This window comes from Ictidomys tridecemlineatus, chromosome 3 (assembly GCF_052094955.1).
Source record: "Ictidomys tridecemlineatus isolate mIctTri1 chromosome 3, mIctTri1.hap1, whole genome shotgun sequence".
NCBI lineage: Eukaryota > Metazoa > Chordata > Mammalia > Rodentia > Sciuridae > Ictidomys > Ictidomys tridecemlineatus.
Genome location: NC_135479.1, coordinates 6,900,908 through 6,924,047, shown reverse-complemented (window position 1 = coordinate 6,924,047; position 23,140 = coordinate 6,900,908). Strand labels below are relative to the sequence as shown.

The window sequence follows — 23,140 nt, the reverse complement described above, 5'->3', positions numbered from 1 at the left end:
CCTCCCCCTGGATTGCCCCCAAGACACCCCCAAGATGCGTGTTGAAGTGGCCACATGTGCCTGTTCTTGCTAAAGATGGTCCAGACGTTTGTGGGTGACACGGAGACAGCTCACAGAGGGAACACGTGAGTGATCCACAGACTGAGTCACTAGAGTCCAGGCCCAGCTCCCAGGAGCCAGGCGGCCCTCCCAGCCCCCACCCGGGGAGGAGCAGACAGAAAGGTGAATGGGGTGACGCTCCTCCACGGCGGCTGCCAATCCCCCGTCTGCCAGCCATGCCACATGCAGAACACAGATGCCTACTCAGCACTCCCAGGTGCCCAGGGTGAGGCCAGGCAGCCGACTGTGTGTGTGTGTGTGTGTGTGTGTGTGTGTGTGTGTGTGCGCGCGCGTGCTCGCACTGGGGGAGGACGGGCAAAGGAAATAGAGGATGCTCCCAGCGTGAGTCACTGGCAGACATAAGCAAGTGAACCATAAAATAATCTAAATTCATTTATTCAACAAATACTTCCAGGCACCTGCTGTGCACCAAATGTGGGGAGCAGCTTCCCACGCTGCACAGAGCTCACCCCACCCCCGCCGACAGCCACCTGAGCCGTCTACCCGCTCCCCAGCCTCCTCCAGCTGACCTACTTTACCTCCCCGGGACCAGGCATACAGGAAGCGCCTCATATGTGCTTATGGAAATCATCGATACAGTCCCGCCCCTGCCTGAAGTGGGAATCCCTGATGGCTGCTCACAGAGCCTGAAGCTGGCCGCTGACGGTCACTCACCATAGGCTGGCCTCTACTGCAAGGGACAGGAGCAGAGGAGGGTAGCGGCCCCCACAGCTGGGCCAGGGAAAGGGCGGCACTGGGCACTGGCAGGCCCGGGTTCCAGGATGCAGACCTCAGGCCTCCCCACCACCCGCTGCGGCGCTCTCGCCCACAGCGCAGCCCCACCTCTGATCCTGCTCCTTGCTGGCCTCGGCCAGTCCTTCTCATCCTCCACACAGCAGGAGGAGGGGAGACTCCAGGGCAGAGGGGCAGGGCAGGAGGAGGGGAGACTCCAGGGCAGAGGGGCAGGGCGGGCGCCCCCTCCTGCGGAGCTTCCTGAGGAGCACGTGGTCATCTGTCCCTCAGAATCCCGTGCGATGGGCCGAGGGACGGCGGAGCTGCCCAGAGGAGGAAAGATGCGTTACCAGGAAGAGAGCCGTGGCTGAACGGGGTCCCCCCAAAATCCACGTTCACCCCGATCCTTGGAGTGTGACCTCACCTGGGAGCAGGGTCTCCGCAGACGTGTTTTAGACGAGGGTCAAGGTGAGCTCCCCCCCCCACCCCCTCCCCCCGGGGTAGCGTGGGTCCCAAAGCCCCTGAGGTCCTTATAAGAGGCAGAATCAGAGATGGACACAGGGAAGGTCGCCGTGTAGGTGGAGGCCGAGACGGGAGCAGTGTGGCCATGGGCCAGAGGCCACCAGGAGCTGGAAAAGCCAGGGAGATGGCCCGGGAGCCTCCAGAGGGACATGGCCCTGTGGACCCGCAGGTTTTGGACTTCGGGCCCCCAGGACTGACTGTGAGAGGATCCGTCTCTGGTGTTAAACAAATGTGTGGTCATTTCCTGTGGCAGCCCTAAGAAACGCAGGACACGAGACCAACAGACGTCCAGCATGCTGGGGCAAGGGACGGGGCTGGAAGGTTCTGGAAGGTCTGGAAGGTTCCTCTGGAGACCAGCTGCGCCTGCTCCCTGTGGTCTCTGGGGGCCTTGGCTTGGGTCAGTGCCCCTCAGCTGCCTGTCCACAGCTTGTGCACACGGGACACGGCAGAGCCTGAGAGTCCCCGAGATCCCAGGACCCCATTTATTCACGGGTACACTGAGGCCAGGGGCGGCTGACAGCCCACCCCATCCAGATACTTCAGGGGTCTCTGAGAAAGGAAAGAATCCTTCAGGGAAGTGGTGTGCAACCTGTGTCTGCCTCTGTAGGGCTGGCGGTTCAGTAAAAACTGGAGTGTGCGGTGGGCGCCCCCCAGAACCATGCCATCATCAGGACTCTGTGTGCCCCCGGGGCAGTGGAGGGGTGCTGGGCGGGAGCTGCTGGGTAACAGTCTGGGATTAGGATGGACCCTGAGGATGCGGCCCCTCCCTGGGTCTCCACTCTCCTCCACTCTCCTCGTCTGATTCAATGGTCTGGAGGTAGAAAGTGCGATCACCCTCTCCGTGTTCTTCCCCAGCCTGAAGTTCCCGCTCCTCCAGGCCCCCTGGGGAGCGACCTGTCCTGCCTCACTGCAGGGCCAGTGTCCTGCCCAGCTGCTGCAGGCTCTGCCCCTGCTAGAGACGAGGCTGGGGCAGGCTGGCTGGGAGGGCGGGGAGGAGGGGGTGCCTAGGCCAGACCCCTGCCCCGTCTCCCCATCAGCCCCCAGCTCCAGGGGTGGACACTGACTCCCTGCTCAGGCCCAGGTAGGCAGGGCCGGCCCAGCCACACCTGCACCCTCCTAATAAAAACCCAGAGCCGCTGGCCTGGGCAGCTCCGGAGCAGCAGCAGGTTATTCACAACCCATTCCAGATCCCCGATCTGCTCAGGTCTGTTCCGGGGACTCTGATGTGGGGAGGCCGCCTCCCACCAGGGAACCCCACGGAGCCGCCATCTCTCTCCTGCCTACGGAGCTGACATCTCTCCTGCCCATGGAGCTGACATCTCTCCTGCCCACGGAGCTGACAGAGCCAGGCTGCTTTCCCGGTGATCTAGGGGCCTTCCTGGGAGAGCTCTGAAGCTGCCGGGAGCATGGAGAGCCATGTCCCAGAGCCAGAAGCCCCACACCCTGGCCACTCCATCACCCGGCCCCACAGATGGGCAGCCTGTCGCTCACCATAGACCCCTCCTCCGTCACACCGCGGGCCTGGGGCCTGAGCATGGGTCAGCGACAAACGCGAGGCCCCTTCCTCCTCCGCCAGCCAGGCTCCCATCCCTGCCTCCAGCCCTGGGGCAGCCCCTGGAGAAGGAAGGCAGGAGGGAGGGCCCCAGGAGCTGCTCCCAGGTAACACCAGCTCCAAAAGGACGGCCTGGAGGAGGCCTGGGGCAGGCACCAGGGTGTGACCCTGCCTCTGCCGCCAGGCTAGGAGAATGCAGTCCTCCCTGCTGGCCTTCCCTGCCCTGGGCTTCCGACCACCCTGCTCTGCATCCCGGGCAGGGGACAGCTCACGGAATCTCTCCCTCGTTCCTCTCTCACCTCATCCCCCAGATCCTCGCTCCTTCCCGTTAGCAGGACCATCTGTACGGAGCCACAGGCCCAGCCTCCAGCTCCTGCCTCCAGTGTTCCTCGTCCCTCCCAGGCCGCTGAGACCCTGAGACCCTGAGAGGACACCAGGCCAGCCCGGGGGACCAGGGCAGCCGCCAGAGACCCCAGAGCCATGTCCCGCCCACCTGCCCCCTGAAGAACCCCAGCCCCCTCCTGGTCCTGCGGCCTGTGACTCCAGAGCATGGGGCTGAATCTCATCAACAAGAAATTTGAAGCCATTAAAATACAATAAAAGAGAAATTAAATGTAATCACTCTGTAAATTATAACTAATTGAAACATCAATTGTAATTTTTATGATCTGCATTCGAGTGAGTGAGGCCACAGATCGGAAATGGAAGTGTTGGGTGGACAGAGGGGGAGAGGGAAGGAGGGAGGATGGAGGGAGGGAGGGAGGGAAGGAGGATGGATGGATGGATGGAGGGAGGGAAGGAGGGAGGGAGGGAGGGAAGGAAGGAGGGAGGGAGGAAGGAGGGAGGGAGGAGGGAGGAAAGGAAGGAGGGAGGGAGGAGGGAGGGAGGGAGGGAGGAAGGAAGGAGGGAGGGAGGAGGGAGGGAGGGAGGAGGGAGGGAGGGAGGGAGACAGGAAGGGAAGGAGGGAGGGAAGGAGGGAGGGAGGAAGGAGGGAGGGAGGAAGGAGGGAGGGAGGAGGGAGGGAGGGAGGAGGGAGGGAGGGGTGGTGGAGGGAAGAGTCTCCTCACTGTAACCACCAGCTGGATTTCCAAAACTCCAAAGACTCTTGGGCTTTCAGAGGCTGGAGACTCAGGCCAGGAGTCACTTGTCCTGTGAAAACTCGAGAAAAGCGAGATGAGAGCTGAAACAGCCAAGCCCCGACTCCCTCGCTGGGGATCACCAAGGGGCAGGTCCCCTGGGGTCAGACCTGTAGTCCCCTGCTGAGAGCCGAGGCCTAACGGAAAGGCTTTTCAGCCCGTGGTAACCGTCATGACTGCACAGGCCGATCCCTCCCTACCTGGCCCCGGCAGGCAGGTGGACAGGGGCTCTGCGCAGCGGGGCCTGGGCACTTCTTGGAGGAAGCTGAGGAGGGAGGAGGGAGGGCGGTCAGCTCCTACCTGGACAGACGGTGGAGGGGAACCAGGCTGCGCCGGGGTGGGGGCCGTGTCTGCCCTGTGGAGCCTGCAGCCTGGGTGAGTGGGACTTAGTTGGCAAAGCTTAACCAAGCACCTGGTAGTGACCAGGCTCTGTGCTGACCAAACCCCTGAGGGGCATGGCCTACCTCCAACACGGCAGTGTCCTTCCTTCCTTACAGAGGGAGACGGTGGCTCAGAGGCGGCAGGGCCACGGTGACCAGCCCCGAGCAGGCCTCCACCTCTACCTGGTGAGGTCATGGTCAAGGGCAGGAGGGCCTGAGTGCTCATGCTGACCCTGAATGCCCAGAGGACACGGCACGCAGCCCCAGCAGGGAGGAGGCTCCGGAGGGGAAGTGCACCAAGTCTTGAAGGAGGGATGGGGCGAGGCGAGCTCTGTGCACGTCTGTAGCGGCACGCGGTACGCCAGCCTCCCGCTGCCCAAGTTCATGTGCCCCAGGTCTCACCCGCCCGCCTCTGGCTTCTGAAAACGTCAATGAGGTCCAGAAAGACCTGGGTGGGCTCTGGGCCTCTCGACCTCCCCCAGAGGAGGAGCTTCTCTTTAGCTGGGTGAGGTCACGGTCAAGGGCAGTGGGCCAGAGCCAACCAAAACAGGTCGGTTTTTTAAATAAACTTCCATTAAATGATAAAATGCGTACACTTATGTGATAAATACTTACGTGTTTTGTTTGTTGACACTTGGGCCCACCCGGGTCCTGCGGGTCAGCACCAGCCCTGGCTTCCTGATGCCCATGGAATCCTCCGTCCCCAGCTGTACCAACCAAATGTCAAAAGTGTCCCCAGCCCACAGGGTCAGTTGTAAGGACAGCAGCCGTGGCCCATAGTGTTACCGCTGTTGACCGGTGACGAGTTCTTGCTCCCCGATGTTGAAGAATAACACCAAAGAAGCACGCCGAGGCAAGGTCAGAGTAGAGATTAGAAATTTATTAAAGAACAGAAGAAAAGACTTCTCCCGGAGGAAGAAGGGGACCCAGAAGGTGGAATCCGTGGAAGTGCGGTTGTTTCCCCTTTTTATAGTTCTTTCAGTGATGGAATGTAGGTTGGAGGGCCCGAGGGGTGGGACACAGGTGGGCCAAAGAAGTAGTCTGAGCAGGAAGGACTTCATTATCACTTCTTTGTGATGGGCTATCTCCAAATCTGCTGGAGCTATTCATTAATACTTCTTCCAGGTGGACTTTGGCCTAGGGCCTTTTCGGAACTTCATTAACATTCCATGAGTTGTCCTGTGTTTTCCCTGAGTCATTTCCAGCCTGGCCTCCATTTTAGATTTCACTCGGTATTAGACCCGATTTACCTAACTACACTAACTACCTAACTTTAAATCTGGCTTCAATAGCGTGGAGCAAAGACCCAAAGACCCGTGCGCTGTCCAGAGGCCCCTGGCTAGCCAGGGGAGGGCTAAGGGGGCAGGGCTCAGCACTGGCCAGAGGTCCAGCAAACACCAGGCCCTCAGCTCCCTGCTCCAGGGAGATAAGGAGGAGCGCCTCCCGCGAGATCGGATTTCAATTAAAGTGATGAGCACTGTTTACTCCACGGCCAAGTCCCATCCACCGGGTGTCACTGAGGGTTCACATAAATACAGGAGGGGCCTGGGGGAGGGGAAGCCATTCAGCCCAAATTGGAAAAGTCCTCCTGTGATTAGAGATTGGAGAATCTCCACTGAGGGGATCGATAACGGGAAATCTAAGTGCCACTGTTTGCCGAGATTACCGTTTTGGATCGCTCCATCTTGGATTTTAATTTTCTCTCTCATTGTCGCGTCGTCGCTGCAAGAGGCGAGCGCAGACCCACCCCCACCCGCTTGAAAGGGGCAGGCAGCGGGGCTCCATCAAAGCCAGGAAGTCCACCCCTGTCCGACCTCCCGGGGGAGTTTTTTTAATTGCTCTGTAACAAATGACCGCACGCCATCTAGAAACTTCCACGGGGCAGGAGACTGGCCATGGTGGAGCTGTCTTCTGCCCAGGGTCCCATGGGGCTGCCCTCGTTGTGTCAGCCAGGACTGGGACTCACCTGAGCCTCAGGGTCCTCGTGCAAGAGCATGTGGTCATTGTGTTCCAGCTGCGCCACTCACCCAAGCTGCTTCTTCAGACCAGCAGGAGGGTCTCTGATCTCCAGGCCCTCTGTGGGAGGGAGACTTTGCCAGATTAAGCCAGGCCCACCCCTGGATAATTTTCCTTGAGATTAAAGCTCACTCTTTGGAGACCTAATGGACATCTGCAAAATCCCTTCACTTTTGCCATGATTCGATTAACTGGAAGCAAGTTCCACATCAGACTTAGTCTGTGTTCTGTTGCTGTAACAGAATGCCACAGGCTGGGTACGTTATAAACAATAGAAGTTTGTTTGACTCATGGCTCTAGGGAAGTCCCAGAGCATGGAGTCGGCACCTGTGTTGCACCCTAACCTCACAGAAGGGCCAAGGAGTATCCCTGGATGGAGGAAGACAGGGGTTGGGGCCAAACTCGTCTTTTTATCTGAAGCCCACTCCCACGGTGGCAGCATGAGGAGCATTATGGTGACGTGACTGTCCCTCAGCGGTCCCACCTCGTGAGGCCGGGTACACTGGTGACTGAAGGCGCTCCTGAGTTTTGGAGGGGACCTTCACCCATGGCAACGCCTCACCCGCAGCCGGGAGGGGACATTACGTGGGGGCAGCATCCCCCGGCTCTCACCAGCGCTCTCTCCAAACCCTGCTCCAGGATGCCCAGACGTCCACCCTGAGCCGATGTCCCTTCCCAAGCTGGGCCCCCACCCACCGGCCTCCCAGCCCCAGAGCTGGACTGAGCCCAACCAAAAGCCCAGCAGCCAGGTGGACGGAGGTCCTGCCCACGTGGGGCAGAGGTGGACAGACTTCCAGGACACGGTTGATCCCTGACCGCCGTCCAGTGCTGTGTCCTGCAACCCACTTTGCTATCACTGGCCCCATCTTCACTGTGTCCCACACCCCAGCCAGAATGCCGGCGACCCTGGCCCGGCCCCCTTGGCCAGCTTCCTCCCTTCTTTCTAGGGTGCTGATCCCTGGAGACACACCATGAGCCCCTCCAGGCTGGACGAGGAAGGAGCGCACTGTCCTCAAATGACACCCTCCTCCTGTCATATCGCTGCCTGGCTCCCAAGGCTAAGATGGCTGCTCCAGCCCCAGCCATCACCCCTGCAGGCCCAACAGAAGGAGGAGGGAGGGGAAGGCATGGCTCACACACCTCCTCCTTCCACCCCTAACTATGAGCTAGTCACGTGGCCGCAGATGACAGCCAAGAACGCTGGAATGTGTCCTTTTACTTTGCATATGCTACGCAGGAGAGGGTGGATATGGGGAATTCTGCCACTCTCCACTCTGATTTCTCTGTCTTGGGTAGGCAAACTCAGGTGTGGGGCATCTCCAAACACTTGCTCTCTCTCTTTTTTTTTTTTTTTTTTTTTGGTACAGGGGATTGAGCTCAGGGGCACTGACTGCTGAGCCACATCCCAGCCCTATTTTGTATTCTATTTAGAGTCAGGGGCTCACTGAGTTGCTTAGTGCCTCACCGTTGCTGAGGCTGGCTTTGAACTCGCGATCCTCCTGCCTCAGCCTCCCGAGCCGCGGTGTTTACAGGGTGCGCCCTGCGCACGGCTGGCCCTCCTTGGCATAGCCTGGACGTGATTCTGTGGCCACCAGTTCGTGGAGCACGGTGTCTGCGCTCACCCCCTCCTGCCTCCGCCTGCTCACGGACCTCGTTCCGCCTTCTCTCTTTACTCAGAAGTTCTCCTTCATGTCTTGCACGGTGCTGGGCGCGGGTCAGCATCTGGGATGGACAGGCACGGACCCTGCTCTCACCGGGGCTGCGAGTAGGTGCAGATGCCCCATCGGGGCCGTGGGTGAGGTTTCCAAGGTGATGTCCATCTGAGTGGTGTTGAGCTGGGACCCAAGGGCCAGGAAAGGACACTTCAGACCAGGGGGTTCAGAGAGCAAAGCAGTGCCCTGTCCATGGTGCTGACCCGCTGGCCCAGCCGCCAGCCCAGTTGTGAGAGATGTCAATCATCTCCCCACCCTGCCTCAGCCTGCTCTGGGGGCGCTGGGCGGCAGGTGGTGGTGGTGGAGTGACATTCAGCTGCTGGTTCCATTTTCGTAACGACCTTCCTGTTTCCCCTCTCCGTCTCGCTGTCAGTCTGTGACCATTAAATTCCTCATTAGCAAACGAGATTCGGATGAGCTCATTAAGATGAGGGATGGCCCCGACGTGCAGCTGGCGGGAGCGTAACCCGCTTCTTCCCCTTCTTTATGTTTTTCTCCTTTAATAAAAAATAATGCACCTCACACGGTGTCCAGTCCGTGGCCAGGCCCAGGCGCCCTGGGTCTCTGCAGTGCCGGCCGGAGGGGCAGACAGGGCCCAGGACAGCGAACGGCCACGTGGCTGCTGATGCCAGCACGTTCACAAAGCCACCCGGCTGGGCTTTTGCCACTTCAGGTTAAGGCTCCAACTCCAGAGTGTGACATGTAATCCCTGCTCGGTCACCTCTGGGTCCCCTCTCCAGCCTCTGCCCTCCTCCCCACAGGTCCCCAGCATCCTGGCAGCCACAGAGGACCTGCCTCTTGCTGTCCCTGGGAAGGTGTGGCAAGACAATCGACGTCACCTGGCAGCTTGAAGTGCACCCGCCCGGAGGGGGGCTCACACCCCGGGAACGGGCACGGGCTGCAGATAGAGCTTTGGTTGGTTGGTTCGGTCAGAAACTGGATTCTAAGCAACTGCAACACACGTCAGGCACCTGCCCGTCTCCCATCTTAACACAGAGGAGCTGCTTACCAAACATCTGCGGAACAAAGGAGCCCCCGCCTGGTTTTGGCCCTACTCTCAGCAACCTGTGGAGAAGGGCCAGAGGCTTCGGGGAACTCAGAGGCAACGCTCCACACACAGGTGACGAGGCATCTTCGTCCTCCAGTGTCTAGCTGTGTGACCTTGGGTCAATCACTTAAGCTCTCTGTGCTTCTGGGGCCACATCTGTCAATGAGACCAACTGGCCTAACCTGAGCTGTTGTATGACAGGAGATGATCTTGGCACATGTCACATGTGGCCCCAGTGGTGGCTTTTGTTCCATTCTATCCTGAGTCCACAGAGTAGTCCCCCAGCAGGTTGGCGGGGGCCAGGTCTGGTGTGACTCCAGCCAGACACGTGCACTGACCCTCTCCAACCCCTACCCTGACCCCTCTCTCTGGGGGTGAAGTCCAAGGGTGAGGCCCCGTTGCCCACAGAGTGTGGCCGCTCCTCTCCGCTGCTCTGAGCGGGTCTGCAGATTCCACCTGCCGTGATGAACAAGCCGCCTGCGGCTGTCCTGCTCCATGAACAGAGGTGGGCCTGACAGGCCAGGGCTGCCACAGAGTCCAGGACAGGGCGGGATCCAGCCGGGTCAGCGTGCTCCTCCCACCGCCCTGCCCACTCCGGAGGGCAGAGCCCAGGGGACAGCCCCTGTGGCTTCCTGCTGGGAGCAGGCGGGGTGGGGGACAGCCACTGCTCAGGGGTCCTGACCGCGGGAGAAGTCCCTGCCCAGGCTCCGTGGGCACCAGGCTGGTTAGTGCCACCCCCACCTCCCTTCTTTCTCCTGGAAGATCAGGCCGTTTCTGTCCTGTGGGGACAACAGGAGGCTGGGGGCCTCGGGGAGCAGCGAGGCAGTGGCCCGTTCTCACAGGTGACCCCAGCAGCGGTCTCTTGCCCTCGAGAGGTATAGCTCCTCCTCCCCGTCCACCGGGATCCAGTCCAGATGTGCACAGGTCTCCTGCCCGCGGCCACCAGAGAAGGAAACAGAGAGAAGGGGCCGCGGGCAGGGCCAGTGCACCCGCGCCCGCGCCCCTGCCCGCGCTCTGCCCGCGCTCTGCCCGCGCCCCTGCCCACACTCTGCTGGGCTTGGAGCTCAGCTCAGCCGGGGGCAGCCCCAGGCCGGCGGCGGCCCCCACCCCAGCCCGCCGCATCTCTGCTCTCCACACCTCGGGGGACCGCGCTGGTAATTGCTTTGGGAAACTCGGTCACCGGTTTAATTGGTACAACTTGTCCTGGACGATGTCACGGGAGGAAGCCACCTCGGGCCCATCCTTCTCGGGACGTGTGGGGGCCTGTGGGTTTTCATGGGACCAGGTCACCTGTGTGACCCACCTGGGCATGGGGCGACCAGCCACCGGGCATCGCCCCTGTTGACGGGCACCTGAGTTGGAGGCCTGGCTGCGTGTGGGACAAAGGGCCCCTGAGGGCTGTGAAACACTGGGATGAAGGACAAGCCCTGGCTCCTCTGCCTTGGGACCTTGAGGGACATGGGACATACTGCCCTGTCCCCAAAGAAGGCCTCCATGAGCCTGTTGGGAGGAGTCCCCAGTGGGGACCGTGGGCCGGAGGTCCTCTCCCAGCCTGTCCCTGGTCTCAGGCTCCCTCTCCTCACAGCCCAGGCTGAGGCCTGGGACAAAGGCCCCTGAGGCCAGCGGTCATCACAGGGCCCCTGCTGCCCCTCCATGGGAGCTCCGCACTCTCCCTCCTCACTGCGCACTGCCCACACCTTCAAAACCAGCCCTTTACGACAGTGCCCCTTAGACTGCCCGGTGGGGCTAGGCCTCTGCGTCCTGTCCCTGGAAGGCCCCTGGGGTGGTGGGACAGGGACACGGGAAGCAGACCTGCCCCTGGAACCGGGAGTCTCTGTCCTTCACCCCTGCCCTGCCCCAGCCCCCTCCCCAGGGAGTGGCTGGTTCTGGATTTCCCCCTGGTGCCCCCGGGCGGGTGACAAGAGGACAGGAGGGTGGGCCAGCACCTCACCCACCCTTGTCCCTCCCGGGGTCTCTGTACCAGCTTCCCACACCCCCCGCCAGGACAGGCCGGCCCTGGCAGGACACAGAGGGGGTCAGGACCACCCAGGGCACTGCACAGGGGTCACCGGCCGACAGCCGCCCCCAGGGTGCTCCTTGCTGGGGCCGCAGAAGGCAGGAGCCTCCCAGGGTGGAAGGAGCGGGTGGCCATCGGGCCCCACAGACGCAGGCAGGGAGAGCGAGGACAGCAGGACAGACGGACAGACAGGGAGAGGGGCAGGGTGGCAGGGCTGGCTGAGCACCACCAGCTGGAGGGCTCCGCGAGGTCAGCCCTGGGCCCCAGGGCTCTGGCAGAGGGGCCACGACCCGCTGGACACTGCTGGGAGGCTGAGGGCCACCCGTCCTCCTGCCCCGTGCTCTCTGCGCCCCGGGGACCCAGGCTCTGATCTCCGCACCCTCCGTCGGGCCCTCCTTTACCTCTGGCCTGTCGGTGTTTCTCTGGGCCCCTCCAGTCTCTCCCCCTCCCTCTTTTTTAATTTGAAGCATCCGTCTGGAGCATCCTGAGCCGGGGACGTCCACCGAGCCGCATGCATTAAGCCGCGACAGCTCTATTGATTTTCTCTCCGGCACTGCATAATGCAAGATAGATACAGCCCGTGGGCCGGCCCCTGTCCCTTCCTTTGAAGGGACTGTGCCCTTTTTCTTGCTCACTCTAATGTCCCCTCACCCTGGCACATGTTGATATATAGGAGGGGAGCCTGTCCCTTATGCGGAAGATAGATTCTCCTCGGCCCTATATTACTCTCCCCGCCGCCGGGGGACGAGGTCTAATCTATCCTTTTTACGGGAGCAGATTGGACGTGGGGAAAGCGGCTGGTGGAGTGAGAGGGGCCCGTGCCGGGAGGCAGGCGGCTGGAGAGGTGTCATCTATCAAGACCCACTCTGTCCCCGGGGGAGGCAGCCACTTTCCCTGGTGGCCCCTGCCTGTGGGCCACGGCTGGGCAGGGGAGGGTACTAGTCCCCGCGGCCTGGCCCCTCCTCCAGCCCTGGCCTTGGCCTCCATCCTGTTACCCCCGTGCAGAGCCACAGAGCTGCCGCCATGCTCACGGTCCTCTGTCCCTCACGTCCTCTGGTTCTCAGAGGCAGGGCAGCTGAGACAGGTGTGGAGGCCACCTACGATGGGGACGTGGGGACTGTGGGCTGCTCTGGGGAAGAATGGATCCCCCTCCTCGACAGATAGCAACGAAGGCCAGAGACCAGAGGAGCTTCGGGACCCCCAGCTGGACACAGAACGTGAACCCAAGACTGTCCCCCTCCAGTGCTGGACCCCCCGGGCCACACCAGCTCCTCCAGGAAGACCACCTGGACTGGAGCCAGCTCATCCGAAGGCTCCCGACTCTTGTTGCCCCGGAATTTCCTGTTTGCACGCTCTGGCTGGTGGCTCTGACCCCCACAGCCCCTCCGGCCCCACAGTGAGAAGCGCTGCCCACAGGTGGCCCGGCCTGTCACTGCTTGCCCCGCAAGTGTGCGAGTCCCCTGAGATGGCAACAGAGATGGCGACGGGATCCAATTTCTGCATCTTCACCTGCTGAGAGCCCGGCCCTCAGCTGGAGCCCCACAAAGATGCCCAGAATGGACGCAGCTGTGGCTGAGAAGGTGTCCAGCCTGGGCCCTGGCCGGCAGGGGAGCAGGAGAGCAGGCCCCGCCGCCCACCGACGGGGACTCTGAGCTGGGGCGCGGCGCTGCTCTCCCAGGGGCACCAGGCCCTGGGCGGTGGGCTCAGGGCCTCTCCTCCCTCCTCCCACCCACGCTGTCCCCACCTGGACACCAGCCTTCCCACCCGTGCTGGTGTAGGACGCTCAGGGGCAGAATCTTGAGGTCAGGAGACCTGGAGCCCAGTCAGTGGATCGAGCCACTTGACGGGTTCTAATGGATGAACTGGGTGACACCTGTGGCAGGTGGGGCATGGCTGGAGAAAGCTAGGTCACTGGGGTCACACCTTGTCCCCTGGTCCCTCCCTCCCCCTCTCGGCTTTGCGGCTGCCTCAGGTGAGCAGCTTCCTCCCACCGTGACCCTCCTCCATGATGTCGGGCCTCCCTCCTGCCCGGGGTGACGGAGTCGGCCGACGGGGGACTGAGTCCCTGAAGTCGTGAGCCCAAACCTTCCGTCCTCTGTGTCGCTCTTGCCAGGTATTTTGGTCACAGTGACGAAGCTGACGAACACAAACCCTAGGTACAAACTTGAGAAACGCCTGCTAGGAGCAGAGTCGGGCCTGGGCCTGGGGCTGGCCCCAGGCACCACACAGTCAGCTGACCAGGGGCCGGCTCGGTGGCAGAGCCCTTGCCTCCCACGGTCAGGGCCCTGGGTTCCAGCCTCAGCCTCATTAAAGAGCAAGTCCAGAAGAGAGACAGTCGGCACCATACAGAACGTTCTCTTGGTCTTTCCTCCTAGCCCAGGGGTTTTCAATCAGAAGCCTCTTGCCCCACCCCCACCCCCGAGGGCATTTGACAGTGTCTAGAGACACGTGTCTGTCACAATTGTGAGTGTCTTAACAAGGCCCTGAGCGACTGAGCGAGACCATGTCTCAACATTTATAAAAAGTAAAGAATAAAATAATGTTTTTAGAAACCGTGAGTGGCTGGTGCCAACCAGATAGAGGCCCAGGAGGCCACCGATCCTACCTGTTCATCACAGCCCACACCAGCCTCCAAACAGAGTGGCCAGGACCCATGGTGCTGAGCGTGGGGCACCCTGCTGCGGCTGTCCAGCCACGCCCTGGGCTTTCTACTCAGAAGCTTCCAGAAGGTCAGCCTGCCTGCCCCACAGGGCCACCTAGGGCCTCAAGCTCTGGGGGCTGGTGGAGGGGGTGCACCCAGCGCCCTATTGATCTCACCATCTTGGGTTCCAAAAACAGCACCAGCCCAGTCACCTGTACCCTGCTCTTCTTGGTAGCCAAGTTCAGTGAGCGGGGAACCCTTGCCTCCCCCACCACAGAGCCCCCAGGGTAATGTGCAGGTCCCTTCAGAGTGGGTTGGAGCCAGCCCTGCTGAGAGCCAAGAGGCCCGGCCTCCTGGGGCCTCCTGGGGCCTCCTGGGGATTAAATGAGATGGTAGATAGGAAAGCACCCACCTCTCTCTGTATCCTGGGACTGAGTCCAGGACACTCTCCCACTGAGCTACATCCCAGTCCTTTTTATTTTGAAACAAAGTCTCACTAAGTTGCTGAGGCTGGCCTCAAACTTGCAATCCTCCTGCCGCAGCCTCCCAAGCTACTGGGATTACAGGCATGTGCCACTGTGACTGGTGACCTTGGCTTTTCTGTGATGTGCCAACTGGAGCCTCATAGCAGTCCTGTGAGGAAGAACAGAGAGGCAGTACACACTCACTCACACACACACATTCACACACACACACACACACACACACACACACACCTTCAGAACCAGGAAGCGGGGCCAAGGAGTTCGGCTCTAGAGGGAGAAGGCGTGGAGCTGGACCCCAGACAAGGGTTCACTGTCCCTGGAGGGGGAACTGCAGCCCACGCCCCCGGCCTCTGCTCGGCTGGCGGGGTGAGTGTCGGGTCCCTCTGTCCTTCCACCTGGAAGCCCTCCACCCACCACCCACTTCTGGCAAATTCCTGCTCACCCCACAGAGGCCAGCTCCATGTCACCGCCTCCATGCAGCCTTCCAGGAGGCCTCCAGGAGGCAGGGGCCCGGCTGGCCTCTGGGCATGGTGTCCAGCTGGCTGGGGGGCCACAGCCGCCTGCACACCTTCAGAGCCTCCTCCTGCTTCTTCCTGGGCCCCGATGCCTGGCACAGAGCAGGACTCATTAACGGGAGCCCCAGTAGTGGGACCAACAGAACTAGGGGAAAGCCCAGAGGCCAGGGGACGTCACAGTCCGCTCTGCTCAGGCGACCTCTGCCAGTGGGCACTCGTGTGCTGACCAATTCTGGTGCCTTCGAAACTGGAGGGAGAAATCTAAGCCAACTGGCCTTCCCGGGGCGGCAGGGTGGTGCCTGCTGGAGGGCAGGGGAGGGCTGTGTCCCCCTGGACCCTGCTCTGTCCCCCGCACACCCCTCCAGGGCAGCCCCTGAGCCCAGCAGACCAACAGAAGGGAAGAAGGTGGCCAGGACGGAGCGCACCCACCGACCCAGGCCGCCAGGCAGCTCTGGTCTCCAGCCCTGCGTCCACGGCCCTGGTTGGGACTCTCCTTTCTTGCCTCTCAAATGTGGGAGACACTCTGGTCACGGGGTTGGTCGCTCTGAGGGTGAGCAGCCCAGCAGAGTGGACTGGGCCTCTCTCAAGCCCGGGGCTCTCATCTGCAGGACCCACCTGGAGCCCTGGAGCTCCCCGCGTGTGGGAATCGGGGAAGCCCACGGCCCGGGCAGCGCCAGGGCCCCATTCACAGAGGCACGGGGGGTTTTGGTGGGGGCCAGGGCTGGGCCCCTCCTTTCCCAGCTCCAGGTTGTGTCCTGACCCTCGGGCTCCTCCACCCTGGAGCCGGGAAGCGCTCCCTGGGGGCCCCTGCTTCTCCTCTCCTCCGCTGCCTTTTATGTTGTCTCCCTGAGGGGCCAGAGGAGACCTGGGCACTTGAACAAATTCGCCTTTGTGTCTGTTGCTACACATCCGAGTCCCCTTACACGGCACAGCTCGAGTGGTGAACATCTGTCTCTCTGGGATCGCTGCCAAAAAGGAGAAGCAGCCCCTCCTCCTGTCCCCCCTCTCTCCCCGTTGGTCCTGCACAGATGGGAGAAACCCCGGTCATTCACTCAACAACATGTCTGAGCACCTACTATGTGCCAGGCCCTGCTTTGAGAATATCAGTCCCTCTCTGCACGCCTCCTCCCCCACCCCCCACACAGTCTGTCCTGCAGTAAGCGCTCAGAGGCCAGCCTGAGAATCCTCCAGGTCAGTATTCGGCGTCGGCTACATGCATGAGTGCTGCTTTAGACAGAATGTCCACCCCCGCCCTCGCCCTCAAAGAAACACCAGTGCCAATGTGTGACAAGTTCAATGCGCAGTCCATCCATCGTCAGCTGCAATGAGTGACAGGTGACAGTGACGGCAGTCAGAAGCGAAGGGCTCCGACGAGGGCAGAGAGGCGGAGATGGGCTGCGGACACGAGATGGGTAGGATCAGAGCAGGACACAGCGCACATCGATGCCTGCGGGTCAGAAAGGCCCGGCAAGTTGAGGCCCTGGGTTTGGCTGAAAGGGCAGCTGTCGGGGAGGGTCGGGTGGTAGAAGAGAATAGCATCTACCAGGACGGAGGAGGCTGGCCAAGTCGGGCTGAGAAATGTGTGGCTGTCCTCGGGTCAGGGCTGAAGAACCCACGATTCTGATCCCATCTGGGCTCCAAACACTGAAACCAAGTGCCCATCAACCAGCTTTTTCCCGGCTTACACCCAGACACACTCTGCGTGGCAGAAACACGGTCCGGCTCCTTTGGAAGACTGTCTAGTGCAAGGAGAATAGCTGGCCATCTCTCTGCAGCAAGGACCACTGGTCTACCTTTCCCGGTGTGGCCAGCTCCCCTAGGCAGGGCTCACCCTGGGCCTGTTCATCAGAAGGGAGGGTGGGGGCCAGAGGGGAGCAGCTCAAGTCCAGATCAAGTTCACGGCAAAGGGCAGTTTCTCCCCGAGAGGGCTACTCTGCGGTGATGATCACAAGGCGATTGCGTTCTGCTGCGGGGCTATTAAATTGAAGGGAAACAAAACATAATAAAATGTGGACATTTGCAGAGAGGTTGAAAATAAAGTAAAAGTAGCACATAAAAATAAAACCAATAACCACGGGTTTCCCAGAGCCTATCTCAAAAGTGACGTCAGAGCTGAGGGTGACTGTGCTGACGGGATGGGGGTGGGGAGATCTGCATGTTCCGGAGCCTTCTGAAGAGGTGGTGGTGGGGATGGGAACTGGGCTGGGGAATCTGGCCAGGAAGCCTCAGGTAGCAACGAGGCCACCTGTCACACTGCGGTGTGTGTGTGTGTGTGTGGGGGGTGTAATAACTTCAACTACTGAAAGTAGTAACTTCTTTTTTTGTGTACACTGATTCATAAAGGAATGGGAACCAGTGACGACAGCAGGTGTCCCCCAAAGAGACATGATGGAAACGTGAGGAATCCCCAACAAGAGGCGCTCAAGGTACACAGAATAAATTAGGAAAGAATTCTCTGCATGTATGGCCAATGCACAGGTCTAACGACTCTCAAATAAAACCTAGGAAAGCCAAGCTGGGGTCTGGGGGACTTTGGGGTAAGAAGGCGGAGTGGAAGGTGAAGAGTGAGGAGGGAACGAACGTGGAGGACAGAGGAGGAGGAAGGCAGGAGGACTCAGCCAGAGGACCTGGTCAGCAGCCAGTTACTTCAGGGAGCTGCACTACTAACCTAAACCAGAAGGGGGCACGGCTGCTGAAATTGAAAGGGCGCACGCATAATTCTTGATCCTTTGCAGACACCGTACGAAGTTTCCTGCGTTGGGAGGGTTTAACTGCCCGGAAACGGAAGGCTCGCTCTTTTCCGTTCCCTTCGGTTCTCGGCGTTAGTTGTAAGTGTCTCCGTCTGTCCGCGAGGAAAGGTGATAATCCGGGGCAATCCGCAGCCGGGTGGACTGTGGGGACCCCAGGCTTGCGCCCAGGGCGCAGGAGGGGAAGGCGGGAGTGTGGTGGAGCCGGTATTTCGGGTGGGGAGTGGAAGCGGGGGTCGCGACCCGCGCCCCGTTAACGCCGAGCACTGTCCCTGGCAGGTGCCGGTCCTCGCCGTCTGCGTGCCTCGTCGCCATGGTGAGTACGACCCCTGCCGGGCACCTTCCCGGGGAGGCGCGCGGGCGCCCGGGGCGAGGGTGAGAGTCTTTCCGAGGGTCTCGGAGGTCGAGGGCTGGTGGGCTTGACCGATGCTCCCTCCCCGTGTATTGCAGCCCCGGAAAATTGAGGAAATCAAAGACTTCCTGCTCACCGCCAGGAGAAAGGACGCCAAATGTAAGTGCGCGGACGGCCGGGCCTTGGGACCCTCGAGCGGGGTCTCCTAAGACCAACCAGGGCAAAGGGGGCTCCGGGGCGGGCTCCCGGCTCCGACGGTGGCCGTGGTGAAAGCTGTATTGCGCCGGGAGTGGCGATGCACGCTGTGACCCCAGGGGCAGGGCAGGTTCAAGGCCAGCCTCAGCACCGCAGCCAGACCCTGGCTCAGAAGAAAAGAAGAGCCTGGGGATGCCACTCGGGGGTACAGAATCCTTACCCCCACGAAAGTCCTGGGCTTCTGCAAACACTGAGTTCAGTATTAGGTATTCTGTTGGGGTCCTACTGTGGGCCACACATACTTCCACTATTAAGTAGGCAGGCATCTTTCGGTGTCCCTTCTACAGCTTATAAGTAAAGGGAAAGAGGTGATGGGTCAAAACCATTAAAAAGCACATTTCATCAGGCACCCTGGCACATGCCTGCAATCCCAGCAACTTAGCTTGACCCTGAGCAACTCAGTGAGACCCTGTCTCCAAATAAAATACTTTCAAGGGCTGGGCATGTGGCTCAGTGGTTACTTGACCCTAGGTTCAATTCCTGGTACCAAAGGGGGGGCGGTGCAGGATTTCAGCTGCGGAGCTCCTGCTGCCTTCTCTGTTTGCGCTGTACTTGGGAGTGAAGCACTTAGATATCTCTTTTTTATAGTTCAAGGTCGTTTGAATTTTTTACCTTTTGTTACTTTAACCTGGGGTCTTTTTTTTTTTTTTTTTTTTTCCTGCCACATGAAAAACCTCAGAAGACAGATTTGTCTTAGGAAGAGCCAGATACTTGTGGTAGTAGAACAAGGTTAGGCTGGTGTGTTAAGGTGAACTGAGCACAGGCGTCTGTAAGGCTGTCAGTGGTGGGACCAAGATGGTGGCTGGGAGATGGGGAGGGACACCAACATGCTTGTGTATCCATTACCCAAAACAGGCTGTCGCCTTTCATCCTCTGGTACTGTGAGCTGGTGACACCTGTGGGAGCTAGTATCTGGTGGGAAGGATGCCTCCCTGTCCCTGATGGGGACAGCAGGTGATGGGGTGCTTGTTGTGCACACGATCATGCTATAGAGAAACAATTATCTGGTCAGTTTTAGATCTAACCATGCAGTTTGTCACTGTTCTGACAAGTTTAACACAAGGCCACCTTCTCTTTAAAGTAGGTGGCAGTAGGACTCTGAGTTTCTGTCTCTCAAGATTGGTGCATGGATCCAAATTTGATGGCCCATTAAGTTCCTTAACAGGGACTTTGATACCAAATACATTGGATTTATTTGGGGATGTGTTTGGGAACCTGAACTTAGATGGGGGTCATGATGAATAAACCAATTTTTTAAATTATGGTAAAGTACACATAAAGTTTGTGCTCTTCATTATTTTTAGATTGTATGCAGTGTATTGGCATAAGCACAGCATCCAGAGCTCTCTTCATCTGACACCTACTCCCCATGCCTTCAGGCCCTTGGCCACCACCATTCTTTTCTGTCCTTGGTTTTGGCTACTCTTGCTGTCTTGTATTAGTGGAACCTTTTGGTTTTTGATTGGCTTATTTAACTGAGCATAGTGTCCTTGTGATTCATCTGTGGTACTGTATGTCAGATTGTCCTGTTTCAAGGCTAAATTTCCTACTATGTGCACATATCACGTCTTCATTCCTGCTCATCTGTTGCTGGGCTTTGCTTTGCTGGCACATTTTGGCTGTAGTGAACAATGCTGCTGTGAACATGTGTGCGAATATTTCTTCTGTGTTTTTATATCTTTTGGATATGTACCCAGAAGTGGAATTGCTGCATCAGTTGTTTAGTGTGGTAATGCTAAAATAACATTTTTAAGAGATCATGTGTCTTCAGTGGTGCTCAGCTAACCTTGGTGGTTTGTGCCTGTATTCCCAGCAGTTTGGGAGGCTAAGGTAGAAGGATTGGGAGTTGGAGGCCAGCCTAAGCAACTTGGCAAGACCCTGTCACGAGACTGGGGGATGTGACTCAGTAGTTAAGTACCTCTGGGTTCAGTCCCCAGAACCAAAAATAATTAACAAATAAATTTTTTTTTTTTTAAAGAGAGAGGAGAGAGAGAAAGAATTTTTAATATTTAGTTTTTAGTTCTCGGCGGACACAACATCTTTGTTGGTATGTGGTGCTGAGGATCGAACCCGGGCTGCACGCATGCCAGGCGAGCGCGCTACCGCTTGAGCCACATCCCCAGCCCAACAAATAAATTAATAAGTAAAAAGAAATGGTGTTCCGCTTGGGTTTCAGGAGTGAAGCTGCTGCAGGGTACTTCATGTGGGCATGCTGAAATAGGATCGCGCACTTGGATGAGCATCTAGGCATCTGGCTTTATTACAAGGATGAGCCAAAGCAACCAACCAGTGCCTCAGGCAGGCTCTGAGCCATGGTGCTTCTGCTTCCTTGAGGGGCCCCTTTAGCAATTATTGGCAGAAAATGAGTCGTAGGAGTGCAAGTTAATCTTGTGCTACTTCTGTGAGGCCAAGTGCTGTGTGCTTTTGTCTGGTAGGGTACTTGGGTTGAAGCAATAGGCACTTCACTGCTTTTGTAACTGAGTTGTTGGAAGTGTGTGAGTGGTTTTTAAGGAGGCTGGAACAAGGGATTTGACAAGTGCATGAAATGGCTAACTTTCTCCTGGGAAGCTGTTTTCTTCCAGCAGCCAGATGGATGGAAATGTGTTGACCTAACATAGACTCTACCTAACCAGACTCTGCCCCTTTGAATTTGAGGTGCAGTTGAGGCTCTTGTCTAATCTGTGATCCCCAAGAATTTAGAAGCAACAAAGAACCCAGAAAACAGGGACCACATATATTTTAGGAAATGAGTGGGCTGGGATGTCCTGAAGGAGAAGCTGCATGTTAATGCCTGCAGAGAGTTGGTATGGTTTTTTTTGTTGTTGTTTTTTCAAGTAATGATAAAGTAGATATAAACCAATGAGTTAAAATTGAGAGAGGCCCAGGCTTGTAAGTGTTGAACAACGGTGAGGCATCTGTTTTCTGTGACATGATTTAATGACAAATTCTGCTTTGCTTGGTAGCTGTCAAGATCAAGAAAAACAAGGATAATGTGAAGTTTAAAGTTCGATGCAGCAGGTACCTTTACACCTTGGTCATCACAGACAAGGAGAAGGCAGAGAAGCTGAAGCAGTCCCTGCCCCCAGGTGAGTTAGGCCGCCCACAGTGTGGGGGGTCTTGGCTTGCCCTTGTGTGGTTTGGGTGTCTGGGCTTGCTGCTGGTAGTGCCGGGAGGAGTCGCGATCTGCAGTTAGACCCAGTGCTGGAGTGGTGTCCTTGGGTAAAGGAAGTGCACGGCTCGCTCCTCACAGCCCTCCACACTGGCTGTTGTACTGACGCCCACTTTGCAGGGAGAACAATCAGTTAAATCTAATGGACCAAGTCTTGAGTGGGATGTTTTTATCAAATACTAGCTTGATTTTAACCCAAACCTTCTTTATGAGCTCCTAGGTGGAGTACAAAATCAGGACGGCAGTAACACAAAAATGACTTGATTTGGTTTGTCCTTCCCTCTAGGTTTGGCAGTGAAGGAACTGAAATGAATCAGACAGGCCGATTTGGACTACATTAAAGTGTTTAAAAAGCCTTAAGTGTCCTTTGTCTTTGAAGCTGGGGAAGAGGTGCTGCTGGTGGTGCCATCTGCTGGGGATGGGTGATGGATCCTGCTTGCCACCTCCTTGTCTCCCAAGTCTAGGGCTGGGATCTCAGTGGACAAATAAGGCCAGACTTCTATTTAGCCTGTTTGAGACATAGTAGAGGTAGGTAGGCTCAGCCTTGGGGGTAGGGCACCTGCCTAGCGTGTGCAAGGACCTGGGTCCCATCCCAAGCACCACAAGACAGGGCTATCGGGAAGCCCCCATGGGAAGAGGAAGAAGAGCCGGGCATCTGTGTGAGTCACCGTCTGCGTTTCTGGGACTTAGAGTGGATTAGGTAGAATGGGTTTCCTTCTGACTAAAGTGAAAGGGAAGTGTTGCTGAGCACAAAGGTAGCCTAAGATTTTTTTTCAGCATGACTTATGTGACAGTGGGATTGAAAGTGAGATGATTGCAGAAAAGAAGGACAGTTGAGATAGGGGCTCAGAATTATGCTAGCCTAGCATGAGATGGCAGGACTTGAAGTGAAGTCAAGCCCAGGTGACATTTCAGAGGAAGGAGTGGTTCTTGCAGAGGTCTGAGCTGGGCCCTCCAGCCTTGGAGAGAAGGGGGGACAGTGATGGGCTTTCGCTGATTTAGAAGGAGGTGAATCTGACCTGCGAGGGCCAGCCAGGCTCATTCCTTGGCTATTAGAACTTTGTCCTGCCACTTCTGACTTGCATGGTTTTGAGAAGTGACTACTTCCTGAAATGAAAGTAACCACATTGATACCTTTCCTTGTCACTGGCTTACTCAGTGAAATGGGCTAATGTGCACAAGTTTTTGAACTTCTGACACTTTATACTAGGAACATTGGGTCATGTTGAGGTGAGCCACAAGGTGGCGCCATACCACCACAAATGAACAGTAGCTGGTAGATCCTTCTTGAGATTATTTTCCATCTCCTTAAAAAGTGTATTTGGTATTGCACTTTAAGTGCTTAAGCAGGTTGTGACACCAAGCACCAGTCTTTGGGTCTCATGAATTCATTGAAAGGCGTGAGTTTTGTTTACTCCAGGAGAGGGTGGCCCAGAGGTGGCTCTGTCAGCAGCTTTCAGTCTTTCCCATTCTTTTAACATTTAGGATTCCCAAGGGGGAGTGAGTTACCACTTAGGCTTTCTTTGTCCCCAGCACATTATCCAGAAACTTGTCCCAGCTCCTAGGAGATGAACCCTGCAGGGATTTGTCTGGCCGCCTGGTCCAGAGAAGGCACCCTTTCATGCGGCACTTCCTACCCTGGCTTGTGCTATGGTCACTTGGGGTGCTTCACCCAAGTGACCAGAGTTAACTCCAGCCAGGGTTGCCACTGCTTTGTGAGGCTGTGGCTAATGGCTGTTGGAAGCTGCTGCAGTGGCCATCC

General features: G+C 58.0%; 1 protein-coding gene across 2 annotated transcripts; it reads left to right on the top strand.

Annotated features, from left to right (window-relative positions):
• The first annotated feature begins 17,590 nt into the window (after positions 1-17,590).
• On the top strand, positions 17,591-21,733 carry Rpl38 (ribosomal protein L38). Of its 2 annotated transcripts, none has more exons than XM_005335978.5 (5): positions 17,591-17,683; positions 17,882-17,918; positions 18,053-18,113; positions 21,173-21,295; positions 21,665-21,733. In XM_005335978.5, the coding sequence occupies exons 2-5, from the start codon at positions 17,916-17,918 to the stop codon at positions 21,688-21,690; spliced, it is 213 nt and encodes a 70-aa protein (XP_005336035.1). In that variant the 5' UTR covers positions 17,591-17,683; positions 17,882-17,915; the 3' UTR covers positions 21,691-21,733. The 2 variants fall into 2 exon arrangements, with proteins under 2 accessions (XP_005336035.1, XP_005336034.1); XM_005335977.5 differs by having other exon boundaries at positions 17,591-17,713.
• The last annotated feature ends 1,407 nt before the right edge of the window (positions 21,734-23,140 follow it).

What these genes read in the sequence shown, in the direction of transcription:
- Rpl38 (XM_005335978.5), top strand. An exon ending in CAGGAGAAAGGACGCCAAAT is followed by an intron (nt 18,114 to 21,172) that starts GTAAGTGCGCGG and finishes TTTGCTTGGTAG; the next exon opens with CTGTCAAGATCAAGAAAAAC. An exon ending in GAAGCAGTCCCTGCCCCCAG is followed by an intron (nt 21,296 to 21,664) that starts GTGAGTTAGGCC and finishes CCTTCCCTCTAG; the next exon opens with GTTTGGCAGTGAAGGAACTG.